This window comes from Lagopus leucura, unplaced genomic scaffold, assembly GCF_019238085.1.
Source record: "Lagopus leucura isolate 7727_CA_CO unplaced genomic scaffold, USGS_WTPT01 Super-Scaffold_100157, whole genome shotgun sequence".
In the NCBI taxonomy this organism is placed as follows: domain Eukaryota; kingdom Metazoa; phylum Chordata; class Aves; order Galliformes; family Phasianidae; genus Lagopus; species Lagopus leucura.
Genome location: NW_024962334.1, coordinates 14593567 through 14608779, shown reverse-complemented (window position 1 = coordinate 14608779; position 15213 = coordinate 14593567). Strand labels below are relative to the sequence as shown.

General features: G+C 47.4%; 2 protein-coding genes across 5 annotated transcripts; one reads left to right on the top strand and one right to left on the bottom strand.

The window, feature by feature from the left end:
• Positions 1 to 195: 195 nt before the first annotated feature.
• NKIRAS1 (NFKB inhibitor interacting Ras like 1) lies at positions 196 to 8887 on the bottom strand. 3 transcript variants are annotated; one of them, XM_042889277.1, is made up of 4 exons: positions 8837 to 8887; positions 8008 to 8215; positions 2873 to 3114; positions 196 to 559 (listed from the first exon to the last, which is right to left on the bottom strand). In XM_042889277.1, the coding sequence occupies exons 2-4, from the start codon at positions 8099 to 8101 to the stop codon at positions 320 to 322; spliced, it is 576 nt and encodes a 191-aa protein (XP_042745211.1). In that variant the 5' UTR covers positions 8102 to 8215; positions 8837 to 8887; the 3' UTR covers positions 196 to 319. The 3 variants fall into 3 exon arrangements, with proteins under 3 accessions (XP_042745211.1, XP_042745212.1, XP_042745210.1); XM_042889278.1 differs by having other exon boundaries at positions 8008 to 8201; positions 8837 to 8865; XM_042889276.1 differs by lacking the exon at positions 8837 to 8887 and having other exon boundaries at positions 8008 to 8501.
• A 104-nt stretch (positions 8888 to 8991) lies between these two features.
• RPL15 (ribosomal protein L15) lies at positions 8992 to 13833 on the top strand. 2 transcript variants are annotated; one of them, XM_042889005.1, is made up of 4 exons: positions 8992 to 9080; positions 10175 to 10359; positions 11367 to 11503; positions 13477 to 13833. In XM_042889005.1, the coding sequence occupies exons 2-4, from the start codon at positions 10188 to 10190 to the stop codon at positions 13780 to 13782; spliced, it is 615 nt and encodes a 204-aa protein (XP_042744939.1). In that variant the 5' UTR covers positions 8992 to 9080; positions 10175 to 10187; the 3' UTR covers positions 13783 to 13833. The 2 variants fall into 2 exon arrangements, with proteins under 2 accessions (XP_042744939.1, XP_042744940.1); XM_042889006.1 differs by having other exon boundaries at positions 9016 to 9080; positions 10178 to 10359.
• Positions 13834 to 15213: the final 1380 nt, after the last annotated feature.

Sequence of the window (15213 nt, the reverse complement as noted above, 5' to 3'; positions counted from 1 at the left end):
CTGAAGGATTGTTTCCCTCTCTGGGTACCCAGGGACAGTCTAAGCCCCTGCAGAAGAGGTAAGCCCATGCCTCTTTCCCACCCTCTTCTCCCCTCCTCAGCCTTATTGCAAGGTAACTGCCAACATTAAGTGCTTTTTAAGGCTTCACTACCAGTGACTTTTTCAAGCCAAGTCCACAAGAAGGAAAAATACCTCTTAGCCATAAGCTTGCTGATTTATTGCTGAATGAGATTATTGCTTTAAGTGAAACCGCGTGAAGCAAAAGGCATAGAAAGGATTTAGGCTGCACCTGGCTACGGCAGACAGCATTAAAGGGAGCTTAGTTATCGCAGTTATTCCCTTTGCTCTTCCTTCCAGGCAAGGGAAATGTTGATTTGTTCTGGGACTGGGAGAGTTTGCTCGCTAGGAAGGTGAATGGCTCAAGCAGTGTTTTCCGATCTGTCACAGTCACTTCCCACAGTCTCACTTTCTCAGCCCTTGCCCATTGCTGTGCTGCTTCTGTTTCCACTTGTCGTTGCTCCAGGAGGTCCGTTTTATTTCCCAGTATGATAACTGTTACCTACAAATGAAACGAACGGGTGAGCTTTGTGCAAAGAGCATCCACTGTTCACAGTGCCTGTATACAAACAGCAGACATCAGTAACACAATTCAGGCCTGTTCTTTAGCTTAGCACTGGCTCAAATTGCATACAATTTGGAAGGGTAGGGTCTGGGGTTCAAACCTGCCTTGTCTAGTTGCGGCCTGGGAGCTGCTTTAATCATAAGATATGCAAGACTTAGCCCACAGGCTGCTTAAAGGGAAGCCATACCCAAAAGAGCAGAAGTTAAACAGTCCTATTCTCCATTTACTTTGCGATTGAGCTGCCCTAGAGAAGTAAGAAGTAAGTAACTCTAGAGTTACTCAAGTAAGTAAGTACTTACCTAAGTAAGAAGTAAGTAACCCTAGAGAGTGTGGCATTTGAGTCAGTCAGAGCCATGGATGCTTTAGAAATGGTTTATGGCAGCATGGAAGGCGTGGATACAAGGGTTTTGCCCAGCCTGTTTGCATCCCAGTCCCAGGCAGCAGGTGTAGACAGGCCTGGGGGCTGCCTGCTGCCTCTCCTTCAGCCAGCACTGAATGTAGTCCCTTAAAGATACCGTTCCTGCTTGATTTAACTTAACCACTTTCTAAAAATGTTTTAACAGCATCAGCCAATGGGGGAAATCATGCCTGTATTTATAGTGCAAGGTCCTTACTTGAACTCTGGTCTCATCTCTGCACTGCATGGTGGTTTGACAAACCTAAAATAATGAAGTCCTCTCCCCACGACTGGGCTTTTGGCCATGGCAATGCCCACTAGCCCTTTCCTGCTCATCAGGCTGCCCCTGGGATGTCTCCTGTTTCTCTCTAGCTAGAGATGTGTGTCCTGTTCTTGCGAGCTCTGAGGCTCCCTTTCCTTTCTACAGCAGCCCATGCTGTTTGAGTAGGCGCTCACCCCTTTGTAGGAAGCTATCATTTTCCAGTACTTTTACCAACTGAATTTTGCCTATGGTCAAACTCTGCCAGTATGAGAGAAGACAATCTCCATTCAGTACAAAAATAGGCCACGCTTTGAGGAGCATGCTGAGGAGAGGCAGGAGGCTGCCACCTGTGCTTTACAGCTCTGGCTGCGTGGTACAGGGCTGCGCTGCTTGGCGGGGCAAAGGCTTGCCAGCTCAGAGGCACCACAGATGGAGATGCATCCTGAATCTGGTTATGGCTGCAGAGACTTAAAGGCTGCTGGTGCTTTTTTAAGGACTCTTGATCTCACCTTCAGAGACTATTTTGTACGCAATAGAAATCAGAGGAATAAAACTGATTTATCCAGCCTGCTGTGGGCACCATTATTTTTCAATTGCGTCACCCTCAAGAAACACAGTGTCTGGGTGAATGTCCTGCTTGTCACATGTTGGCTGTGGCCAACTGCCATACTCCTGACATCTGTACCCTGACAGCATGCAGCTCATGCCAGCCCTACCAGCCAACATACCTCTCTGCCTCCATTTTTGACTGCCATCAAGCTCTGAGCCTGCCTTCCTGCAGTACTTCTGCAAATACTGCCCAAGTTACTCTTTGGAAAGTCTCTCCCTGCCATTACCCAATTAATTCTTCATGCACTTTTTTCTTTTTCTAAACAGCATAAAATAGACATTTGGAGAGCTGTAGGCTAAAGACATTTAGCAGGGAAAGCTACTGGAGAACACAAAGATACTGTAAGAAAAGCCATAATGCTAATGCCACATGCAAGTTATATTTGTTTAGCTAAGCTGGAACACTGTCAGCTGAAAACACTAGCTGCTTTCTAAGGGAAAATAGAGCAGTCATTTCACACAATTGAATTGATTCAGTATGGTTGTTAAGATACATTAAAGCTGCTTTGCCAATTGACTAATGTCTGGGAGACCCACTGTCAGTTACACTAGTTTGTAAGCCATCAAGTATGTGAATACAAAACAAACAAAAATAATGTTCTTCATTACATTATTCTGTGCACTTGACTTCCCGTGTGCAATACCTAAGAAAAAAAAAATAACATAAGAACTGCACTGCTGTAGACCATATGGTTTATTACTCATAAGTGTCCAAACTGATGCATTCAGCTAACTGGATTTTAGCTGTGGTAGAGGAAGTAAGAAAAAAAAACAACAACACTTTACTTGTTTGAGCTGCACAGCATGTGAATGAGGCTTCTCCATCAGGAGAAAGCTCCCTTTGGCTGGATTGCCCAAGGCTGTGGGTACATTGTTTTCCTTTCTATGCAAGTTTTACAGAGCCCAACCTTATGCTTTGTAACATTAACTTCCTATCACTGATATGCCAATAAGCCAAGCAGCTAGGGCACCACGCATTTACCTCCTTTTTGTCTCTGAAGATATCAATCTCTTTTTTGAGCTGTTCAACTCTCTGGAAGGCTTCGAGGCTGGTGATGGCATACACGAGAATGAAGCCATCAGCAACAGAGAAGTAGTGCTTGGGCAGCTCTACGCCCTCCTGCAGACCCCTGGTGTCATACAGCCGCAGCTGCTCCTTCACACCTCGGTCCGTCTCCACCGATGCCAAGTACACATCTTCCATTGTGGCACCCTCCTCTAAACCTGTTTTAAAACAAGCAGGAAGGGTCAGCTGGTGTAAGTACAGCACCACCATAATAAATGCTTGTGGTGCGGCAGAACTTTACCCTGCAATAGCTTTCAGCTCATATTTTTCCAAGGTGATCTGACCTGGATTCAACCTCAATTGTCATGCAAGGGTTGTATCCATAGATCACCATGCCAGCTCTGTACAGTAGTGACACTATGTAAATACAACCATCTAATATACGAGCCTGTAAAATTAATCTATACGACATGTAAGCACAGGATGTGATAAGATATATGGCTCTTCCCTCAGGTTTCCCAAACTCCAACCACCCAGTGTACCAGCTCTCTGCCAAACGCTGCAAATGGGCCTGCCCAAACATACCCTTAGGGAAAAACAGCCAAGGAACACCAGAGAGGCAAGTACTGACATCTTGAGCCTGCTCCTCAGCTTTGTGCTGGGCTGGATTGTACTGCAGAAGCAGGAGCCATAGGAACAGTTCTGGAAATGAACATGTGTTGGTACAACTAACCAACAAGTGAAACCAAGCCCAACAGGGGAGAGGATGTTTGCATGCAAGCAAAGTTGCATGCTATATTTACCCAAATGCACAGTGAGCTTTTTCCATCCCTTAGGGATTTAACATGACTCAGATTTGCTAATAGGAGCAAGCTCATTTACTGCAGGGTAAGACCATGCACAAGGTATCCAGCTCCCATATATATCACTTGCTCCATGGTAACTATCTGCATACCAGCTCTCCTTCCTTCCCCTTCCCATGGTAAATGGGAGGTAATATGAGGTACCTTGCTCTGAATTAATTAAACCTTACTTTCCAAGCCAGACTCTGAAAACACATGGATCTCCTTAGCTTCATGATCACCCTGGGTGCACGTCCATATGGCTGCAGGTCCCAACAAACTGCATACTGCAGCTGGGCTACTTTCAGGGTTAGTTTGAAGAATTCTCATAAACCTCTGCATGTTTCTGCCTCCACTGCATTCCTATGCACAGGGACTGTTCGCTGGTGCAGGGCTACAGTAACGAGTACCGCATTGTTCCCTTTGTCTGCCAAAAGGGGACCATATTAGTGCATTGTTTCAGAAAACACGAGGGATTATCTGGCCTGTGAAAATAAGGATTTTGCTATATTCAGTGACAGTATTCAAAATACTTTGCATTGACAAACAAGCTAAAGAATTCCACCCACGCGCATGGTTTCCCATGATATATGCAGCATTCCTGAGCAGGAAAGTGGCACAAGCTGTTCTCTTTGCCCCTCTTTGTGCAGCCTGCATAGATCAAAACTCATATTAGTTTGCGACCAATTAATTTATTTTGCTTCCAAATATAGCCATGCTAGCATGCAAGAGCACAACTAAGAGCAGAGCAAAACAAAGGTTAATAAAAACAGAAAGGGTGAACACACTCTGTGCAAGCTGGAGAATGTGTTACAAGGGCATTTTTAAAGACAAAAGTAGGTCTTCTGGATATAGCACTATTTGGTCTTGCTCTGCTTCATCTCATTGTACAGACAGGTCAAGGAAGAATCTAGCATCAGTAAATATTGTTTTGGCAAGAGGGAATGAACCATAAGTACCTGCATTTTCTTTTTAGAAAGCCATGAATAATGTTGGGCAGGTTTTTATCACCTAAATGCTGCACTGTAATTTAGCAGTCTTTAATATATCTGCATTCTCCTGTGACAGTCTCTTCCTAATGGCATTAAAAGTAGCAGTGGAAATTACGTCTTTTAACATCCTCCTTGAAAATGAAGAGGAAAAATTAAGATCTGTGAGGCAAGTCAGCAGAACAGAGCAACAAATTTTGATGTTAAATGGCAGAGTGGGGGATGGGACACTTTGGAAGGACCTGGAATTTGTGCATCAGGATCAGTTTGCAGAGGTGAAATTTCACCTGCACACGCAGGGGGAGGAAGCACTGCAAGTAGGTTACTCAACAAACATTTTTCAGTCATACCCGTGTCACTGTTCTAGGCTTTACTTGTAAAGCCCAGACTGCACGTTAGCCAAATCCTGCTGACACTGCTATCCGGTTAGCACATCCCATCCCAACACTTTCCTGACCTCCATTCAGACATGTGCTGGGCAAGCTGTTGTACGAGCAGCAGAACCGATGAGGGAGGCCCAGTGCCTGGCACCACCACCTCCCCTGCCATGCTGCTGACTTCACGGGTGTCCCCCGCTGTCCTGCTCCTCTGCCAGGGGCGAAGGCAGCTCCACCAGACCTGCTGCTCACAGGCTGCCACAGTGGCTTTGCTCTCATTCCTGCCACCGTTTTCCTAAACTACAGGAACAGATTTGGAAGTATCCACTGTTGTGATGCAGATGAATGGACAGATAGAACCAGCTTTCAGATTTGGAAGCCACAGGGGAAAGAGGAACTAGCATTACAGCAATCAATTTCATGGTTTCTTTGGAAACCAGGCTAAAGATGAGGAAATACACGACTCAGAGAAGAGCTGGACAGCTCTTTGGAGCTGGACCGACAGGAGCTGACATGTCTGGATTTAGCTGCTAGTTAGGTGCTGGTCCCATCAACCAGAACTATGAGTGTGACCTTCTGTTACATAAGCTTGGCTTCATTTTCATGCACTTCTAAAAACCAAAGCTAACTCCAGTTCTATTTATTTAAGAAACAAAGGTCTGTGCATTCGGTTTATGAGTCCCCAAACCTTTGAGCTGTGAAAGTCTTTCAGCCAAAACCCCAGGTCCCCCAAGTTGAGACCTGACAAGGCAAATTCTCTGACTGTGGGTTCTAGCGAGTTTTCATTCATACATACAGTTTTCATTCCCAGCTAGCTAGATGACTTGAAGCAGCTGGTCATAAGCAACCTGGCCATACAGCTATTTGTGCAGTCAGGAGGCAGAGATAAGGAAAACAGTGTTTTCTATTGGAAGAGTTCTCATCTCCTTCCCTTTAGCTGATCAGCTTCCCACAGGTTGAGGTACCAGAGGCATTCCCAAGGCAGGATACTACTTTCTAAGCCTTCACTGAGCAGAGGCGCTACTGAAGGAAAAGCACCTTCCTTCTTTGCAGACACACTGTGTGCCTGAACTGTGCCAGTAACTTCCCTTGGGGCACACAGTGCCAGCTACTACTGATGTTAGGTGGGAGCAGCTTCCTTTGCCAGCCAAGGACTCGCCTCATCCTTTTCCTGATATCCAACCTGCCCCTCCCTGACACAGCTCCATGCCATTCTCTCAGGCCCTGTCCCTGTAACAGAGAGCAGAACTCAGCTCTGCTTCTCCACTCCCTCTGAGAAGCTGCAGCTGCCATGTGGCCTCCTCTCAGCTCCTCTGCTCTGGGCTGAGCAAATCCAGGGAGCTCAGCCACTCCTCAAACATCTCGTCTTCCTGACCCTTCCCCATCTTTGCAGCCCTGCTCTGGACACTCACTAACAATTTTATGTCGTTTGCAGGAGGGCTAGCTGCTGACCATGAAGGGACTTCATCCATGACAAGCTGGGGAGCAAACCAAAAGAGCAAATTTTCCTAGGAAAAACCCTGCAGTGCTGCTGGGCCTTCAGCAGCATTCTCAACTCACAGCCAGGAGCAGGGGCTCAAAGCCAAGGCTCAGTATAGCAGCGTGAAGCCTCAGAGGACACTAATCACTTCCTGCAGCAGCTGTGCCACCACTCCTTTGTGAAGGCAAGCCAGCAGCAGGCTCGCTGGCACTGACAGGCCTGTGGCTCGCTATTAACCCTGGAAAGCAATGACAGAAAGAAAGCAAACCTCCTGGGAGAGGAGAGGAGAGGAAGGTCTGTGCCGCTCGGTGCTAAGCCAGGCAGAGCATCAGGGAGTGATCGGGGACACGCACGCGGCTTTCCCCGTTATGTCAGTGAGCATCTTGCCATTACGCAATGCCACCACAGCGACGCTCAGGAGCAGCCAGAAATAGCTCCTGGGGCTCAGCATGGGGAGCAGCAGAGGGCAGCAGGGATAGCACAGCACTGAGGGTCACCTGGCAGGGCAGGTGAGGGACGGGCCAAGGGAAAATTCACAGCCTGCAGGCATTGGAGCTCGTGCTGAGAGCTACAGGGGGCTGTGCAGGATGCTGGTAGGATGCTGGAAGCAGGTGTTGCTGCAACATTAGGGGAAATCCTCCTTTGAAAAAAAGGTATTTGCATACAGCTCAGCATCATGATTTGCAAGCAAATTCCTCTCATCAATGCATTTTAGAGGCACAGTGCCTGCCAAGCAGCCAGCTAGAAATCCTAATATTTATCCAACATCTCACCCCAGCACTGAATGTACCAGCCTACAGAACAGATACTGGATGCCCTCTGTTAAAGCTCTGAGATCCCCCCCTGCAGACACCATTCACTGCCCTTCATCTGATACGTGGGGGGGTGGTTTCATGCTCCTTCTGCGCAGCCCTTGGAGCCCAGAGAGGGACCTAAAGCAGAGCTGCTTTCCTTTCCAGCACTTTGATTAACCATGAGCCAAAACCAAACCAAGGAAAGTTCTAAGAAGGCATGACAGAAGTCTAAGCAGTCTCTCTATTTATAATATCATATCTATTTAACTTTCAGGTACCAAAAGCATCTATGGTTCTATGATTCTGATCTTTCAGGGAACAACATATTTCTTGTTTGCATACTCCTCATGTAAGTGGGCAGTGAGCAAAGCATCTGTTTTTGTATTTGTTTCTTTTTAAGCACTCCTGTAGTTTGGAACCGGGAACACCACAGAAAGGCTCTTCCAAACCACTTCTGGAAGGTGTTAGGGGCCCATGAGTCCCAGAGAAGGCCTTGAGATGAGCCCAGATGAGCCCAGGCCACGCTCTTGTCCTTCCTTGGCACAGTGAGTGTCCCTGAGTCACCACCTTTGGGTCCGCACACAAGCGGAACGATCCACACACACACACAAAAGACAAAACCACCTCACCGACAGTGTGCTTTCCATAGAGAAGCTGCTCCAAAATCGCAGTTTTCCCCACAGATGCCATTCCGCAGACCACCACCTTGTAGCCCTTCCCCATCGTTCCCAGGCCGGCGGGTGGCGAGCGCTGTCCAAATGCAGCCGTGCGACGGGGCCGGCAGCGGCAGGGACACGAGCGGGACACGCACGGCACTTCTGGCCTGCACAGACAGAACTGGGAGGCACTGCGGTCAGAGGCACAGGGCAGCGCTGAGGCTTCGGGGTCTGTGTGAGGCTGTGAGCGGGGCTGATCCCAGCGGGCAGCCTGCAGAAGCCGGTGGGCTCTTGCCGGGCCAATGTGACACAGTGTGACACTGGGAATTGACGGGCACAGGCCCTGCTGGGCACACATTTACGGTCGCAAGGGGCTGGCTGTGGGCAGGGAAGGCCCAGCTCTCGCTATGCTCCTCAGTGAGCCACGAGTCCACTCAGGAACGCTGCCGCCCCGGGACGGGGACAGCAGAGCCCGCAGCACGAGGCACAGCGCTGCTCTGCAGCAGGCTCGGTGCAGACGCACGCAGCGGAAGGCTGCCAGCGGCTCGGGACAGGGACTGAGGCGCCGACAAGATTTTCCCTTAGGAAGTTTTATTTTAGGATTTGTCATTTTTATTTTTAGGAACCCTCGCGCCTTCTTTTTAGGATTTATTTTTAACCGCTTTTGTACGGCCCAAACCGGCGGGTTCGGGGCTCTCACGGGGTGCTCCAGGCGCTGCCCGTGCCCCGACCCCCTGCCCCAAGCCGTGCCCGCCGCGCGCCCCCGGCCCCGACCGCCCCCCGCCCCCGCGCGACCGCGCACCTGGGCTCAGCGTCCCACGCCGCCCCATTGAGCCGCCCCGGGACACACCCCCTGCCGCTGATTGGCTGTCGCGGGGCCGCGGAGGGGCGGTGCCGCCGGGCGGCGGAGGCGAGCGGCTGAGCTTCCCCTACGGGACTACGTTACCCGTGAGGCGCCGGGGCCGCCGGCGGAAGCGCGGTGCCGCCGCAAGGGGGTGTGGGAGGCGGGCCTCTTTCTTTCCGGCGTCGGGCGCCATCAGGTCCGGGTACGTCCGTGCTCGGCTGGCCTTCCATCCGCTCCCATCCCCGTTCCCTGCCGGCCGCTCGCCTGCCTCGCTGCCGGCCCTGCGCGGTGCGGCTCTGGCGGGGTGGGATGTGGCCGCTTCGGCGGGCGGGCGAGTGGCAGAGCCCGGCGAGATGGTGCGGGGCCCGTGGGCCGCGCCTCGCCGTGCGGCTTGATCGCGGGCTGAGGGCCGGGAGCGGCCGGGCGGGAGGGGCTGCGAGGGCGGGCGGCCGCGTGCCTGGGTTAGGCGCCTGGCGTGCGGTGTTGCGATGGTCGTGCCGTGATGCGGACCTGACATGGGGTGGGGGGAGGTCAGCTGCGGCTGGGCTGATTCATAGAGAAGAGCGTGGGGTGCTTTTCGCACGGGGAACTTTTTGTTTGATTGCTTTTAATTGTGTTTGGAGTGGTGGCGTGATGGTGTTGACTTACATCTGCTGGAATCAGCTCTCCAGGTGTGTGAGAGCTAAGCAGGTCCTAGAGGTGCTAAAACCATGTTTATAGTAAAAACTAGGCCACTCACAGTCACATACCTCTTTAAAGAGCAACTTTTAAAGCGAGTCAGGTGCTAACTATCCATTTTAATAATGTTTGCAAATCATGAAACAGTAGCTCCATGGATGAGGAGTGCTAGAGAACAATTTATGCATTCTTCACAAACGTTAAGAAAATGAAATAGGAAATTTTTCACTCAGAGTGGTTAGGCCCTGACACAGCTGTGGATGCCTCATCCTTGGAGGTGTTTGAGGCCAGGTTGCATGGAGCTCTCTGCAGCCTGAACTGGTGGCTGGCAGCCCTGCCCACAGCAGTGAGGTTGGATCTGGGTGGGCTTTAGGGTTCCTTCCGACCCAAAGTGTTCTGTGGAATGGATGAGAATTGCTGACAGTGGTAACGGCTGTGTGTCTCATTGTAGGCTGCTAAATGCGAGCCATATTACCAAGTGCACCAATGATTCAAAAAAGCATGAAAGCATGTTAGGTACCTTTGATCTTGTATGTATGGTTTAGTGCAGTATCTTTTTATTGGAAGCTGTGCAGTTCTGGAGCCAGATTTGCTGCCTTCACTGATCTCTTCTCTCAGCAGGTAACCAAACATGGGTGCCTACAAGTACATCCAGGAGCTATGGAGGAAAAAGCAGTCAGATGTGATGCGTTTCCTCCTTCGTGTGCGCTGCTGGCAGTACCGCCAGCTGTCTGCTTTGCATCGCGCTCCCCGGCCAACCAGGCCAGACAAAGCTCGCAGGCTGGGGTATAAGGCCAAGCAAGGTAATGAGACAAGGAGGTGAAGAATGCCTGGTGATGCAGTGACCATGGTTTTGTCAACTAGCTTCCTTCTATAACTGGTAGTAGAATGACAAAGTGAGAAACTTGAATGTCCTGGAAAAGCCTGAAGTGTCCTGAATTAAATAAACTTACAAATATGTTCAGTTCGTAGCAGTGCCCACAGCCCAAAACTGTATTTCGTGTAATTTGAGTTAATGTCCCCTGCGACCAATTGGGCAGATGAAGATTGAGTGCATTCAGGCTGTAGTTCTCCTTGTGCTGCCTTATGATAGCACTGACCAGTGTTTTTAGTAGGTAGGTTTGGAGCAAGGAGGTTTCTTCCAGGCCAGACTTTTTCTCAAGTTACTTGATATCTGTCTGTACTTGAGTGAGGATAAAGTCACTTAATTTCTATGATCATTAAGAAACAGTTACTGATCAGAAAAACAAAGTAACTGAGGGAAAGTGGACATCTGTCTGTAACTTGAGGAAATCCTTGAAGCAAGTCACCCTGTTTGTTCTCTGTCATGATGTGAAAGTAAAGAGTATAAACTTCTGTTCCTATTTGTGAGGTTTGCTTCATTTCCTCATGTTTCAGTGGAGTTTACGGGTAACTTGTGCTTTAGTGCTTTTTGAATGGTGCTTTTTCTGCATGGCCCTTTAGTTTTGGGGTTCTTTTATTGCCTTTTGGGGTGGGGGTGGATTTTTTTGTGAGTTGTGGCACCGGTCTTCTTAGTTTATATGGAAATGCATAATGAAAAGGTGCTTTAAAGTCTGTTTTGGAACTGAAAAAGTCCCAACAACTGTACACCGCTCTGTTCAGTTATAATGGAGGTAACACAAATGCTCTGTGCTAGACTTAAGAGTTGTAGGTTTCAGTGGGGACAAGTGTAAAGACCTGCTTTATTGCAGCATTTCATGCAAAGCCTTTGGGGTTGGCAATGCAGTATGAGCATGTGAATTGCCTTACCATAAGGTGTGCTTGTACACTAAAAGGCCATTTCTTTTAGGTTATGTTATCTACCGTGTCCGTGTTCGTCGTGGTGGTCGGAAGCGCCCTGTCCCAAAAGGTGCAACCTATGGGAAGCCTGTGCATCACGGTGTCAACCAGCTCAAGTTCGCCCGCAGTCTTCAGTCTGTAGCAGAGGTGACTGTTTTGGTTATTGCTCAGATAATTGGGGTTGCACCTAGTCTATAAAAGCGGAAAAGGCTTAGTGACCAAACCAGTAACTGTTCTGTAATGTATTAGGTAAAAGATCTTGAGTATTGATGGCAGGAGAGCACCAGAGTGTCTTGAAAAGCTGTATTGAGACAAAAGAGTGAAACCTATTCACGCTCTGCATGTAGGGGATGTGGAAAGAACCACTAAGGTGGTTTGTTGAAGTTTCTGGGATATGCTTCTTTCAGAAGCACGCTGCAGTACTTGTAATGAAAGACATACAACTGACAAAGGCCTGAAAAAGAAAGAGCTGGGTATGAGAAACTGAAATTCAAATATGCTGAACTGTGTGACTGCAGTCACTGCTAAATCCTGCCTTTATGTTCCCTACCGTGTTGTATGTATTAGCAGCTTTAGACAGTGGTCCTTTCACAAAACACAAGTAAATTCCTGCCTTAAAGACTGCAGCACCTGTTTGTATAGTAGGAGTGCTGTGCGGTGTACTTAGCTGTATCATACTCTCTGAAAACAGCATGCCAGAAGGCATGTTGAAGTTAAAAGTATCTCTGGCTCATAAGCTTGAAGATTGGTAGTTTAAATAGTTAAACAATGCTGTTACCTGCTAAAATGCTGAAAATTGAGACTTTCCATCCAGGAGAACTTTGTGATATTTCATAATGCTGCAGTTGTACTTCTCACGTATGGAAAAAAAACAAGCTGCAAGACTTAGAGCAGTACTGACCAGCACTCCCCAGAAGAGGCATTGTAAAGGCAGTGAGCAGTCTCCATTTTTGTACATCTTGAAGCAGATGACTTTTCTCAGAACCAAAAAAACATTCCCATTTCAGCAGGAAGTTGCTTATGGGGTGGTTACGGTTTTGTTTCTTTGTTCCATTTACTTTTTATTTTTTAACAAAAGTGATGAGTTTAAATTTAAAAGCTTTGTTTTGAGTGCTCATGGTGCTCATATCAGGCATTCGGGAATACCATATAACTGCTTGGTTCTGGTGACAGCTCATGAAAAGAGGTTGTTGGCCCTCTTATTTAGTCCAAAATGTTGTGAATCTGGCTTGTTTTCTCCTGGAAGGCTTCTTTTCTTCAGATAAAGATGTTCTAGAAATGCCAAACCTTGATTGTCACTGTCATCCCTGTCATCTAGAAGCTGGTTGAGGGTGATTGTTATTTTAATGTTTAGTATGTGTCACTGCCACGTGCAGAGAAATGGAAGGACTTGAAGAAAAGACATGAAATATGCAAGAGGTTGTAAGCTGGTGGTGTTGGTGCACATCTGTAGTAATAGGTTTGAGGTAGAGATTGGATGGATCTGTAGTGATGATGATAATGTCCTAGGGTGAAAAGGGGAGGTCTTGACAGGAGAGGCAGATGGAGTTCTGTAACTCAACTTATTTTCTGCTTTGCTTGAACGAGGACTGTTTCTTCCCAACTGCAGCCAAGGATAGGAAAGGCATATTGAAGGCTTGTTACATCAACTGTTCCTCTTTTTTCCTATCAGTATGAGCTTCTGTCCTCCAGGCTTTTTTCCTCAGTAACACTGGGCATTCAGATTGATTGGTCTTTCACAGTTTTCAAAGTTGTTCGGCGGCCCCAAGTGTGGCTCGTGATCTTAAGTTTTAACTCTGCATTTACTTACAGGGCTCTTCTGCATGTGGAATAGTTCTTTATTTTGTCAACGAAATGCATTCCTCATTACATTCTTTAAAACCTGTCTCACCTAAGAATTCCAGCAGCCTTTTTCGAATATGGCATTTTTTTTTAAACATCACTTCTTCAGGTGTTTTTGTTGCCAGAGATTTGTGTGGTTCTTTTCAGGAGAGTGTTTTGCTCAGAGCAAATGAAAAATTTTGGAAATAATTAGGTTTGGGTTATTCGTATCCTTTTACACGAAGGGTGTCCCTGCTTCCATGGTTTTACAGCGTTTTGCGTTGATTTCTCTCCTCTAGGAGCGTGCTGGCCGGCACTGTGGGGCTCTGAGAGTCTTGAACTCCTATTGGGTGGGTGAAGATTCCACTTACAAGTTTTTCGAGGTGATCCTGATCGATCCCTTCCACAAGGCCATCCGCCGCAACCCCGACACGCAGTGGATCACCAGGCCCGTCCACAAGCACAGAGAGATGCGTGGGCTGACGTCAGCCGGGAGGAAGAGCCGCGGTCTGGGCAAGGGCCACAAATTCCATCACACCATTGGTGGCTCGCGTCGCGCTGCCTGGAGAAGGCGCAACACCCTGCAGCTGCACCGCTACCGCTAGTTCTTGTCAACACAGCAGTCTAATAAAGCTGACGTGCGTTGTTGAATTGAACCAGTGCTTCTGCTCCTTCTTGCTTTATGTGGAGAAGTGTGGAATTCTCCAGAGATTTGCTTGCTTTTATGTATTGGAAGGTTTTCTGAAAATGTAATTTGGTATTCGTGAGGATTCTAGACCCCAAACCAGGAACGTGATGGGTTTTGCTTTTGATAAGACTTTCAGTCAGGTGATAAGACTTTTCAGATAGGTGCAGTGTGAGTTGAAATCCTCGTGGCTCGGTCCACATCCCTGTTTTGGTGGCTTGAGTGTATTCTTCACTGTCCCTTGATGGGTGTCACTGTGTCCTGTCCTGTGTTAAAACTGAAGGCCTGCTTTGATCGTGTGCAATGAGATGTAAACTGGAAGTGCTGGTTTATTTTTTATAGATGATTAAATACTAATGACAATTAGATTTTACTAGTTCTGTTTTGTTTTTTTTTTTTTCTTCATTGAAACCAGCTCTTGAGCCTCTTTATTTGCTAACATAGGCTAAACCAACAAAGCACTGAGTGAAAAGGAGCAGCTCATTCTGTTCATTGAGGCATGCAGTATTTTACTGTTTACTGTGACAGCGGTATTAGTTCATTGGCATGGTATTCCAGGCCATTTTGTAGTGGAGACAGTGTCTTAGTTCTGATTTTTGATATAAAAACAGCATATTTTTCTTCAGCATTTTCTTCTGCATTTAGATTTCCTCTGCATGGGTATGTGATAGAAACAATTGCATTTGGATTGCATTTAAACAATTGCATTTAAATAATGTATTTTAGACTGCCTTTGGGTAACGATGGGAGGCAGGGTTGATAGAAGACCTAATAGCTTGTATTTTGCCAGTTTCAAACTGGGTTGTGTGGAAAAGAATTAAAAATAATAATTTCATTTGAGAAATAAACTTACTCATTTGCTCTGTAAGTTCTTAACAGGAGGGCTATAATCTGAAGAGATTTCTTGGCAGTATGTTCTTCAATCCAGGAACAACTTGAGAGCAGTCCTTCCATCCTGTTTCCTTTGGCTGAAGCAGACAAAAAATTGTTATGCTAAGAAGTGCTATCTGCTCCTTGAGAGACAGAAGTTTGTTGTTATTACTAATTTTGTTTTTTACTTTTCCTGTGATGAAGGAACTAATCAGCAAATTCAGCGAATGAGGTCTCCCCTGAGCATAGTGGGACTGGTGCTTCCCCGTTTCTTAAGGTTTAAGGGCTGAAGTGCTCAGGTAACAGCTTTGGATTTAATGATACTCATCTAGTGCTTGTTAAGCTGTTCAATGGCCCTTGCAATGGATGGAGAAGACGGTGCCAGAGCTGTTGGCACTAATGCTGTTTCATTTGCTAGAGTTCAAAATTGCTAGTGTGTGCAAGGGGCATTATCTTCAGTTAAACTTGCCTTTTCCCTTGC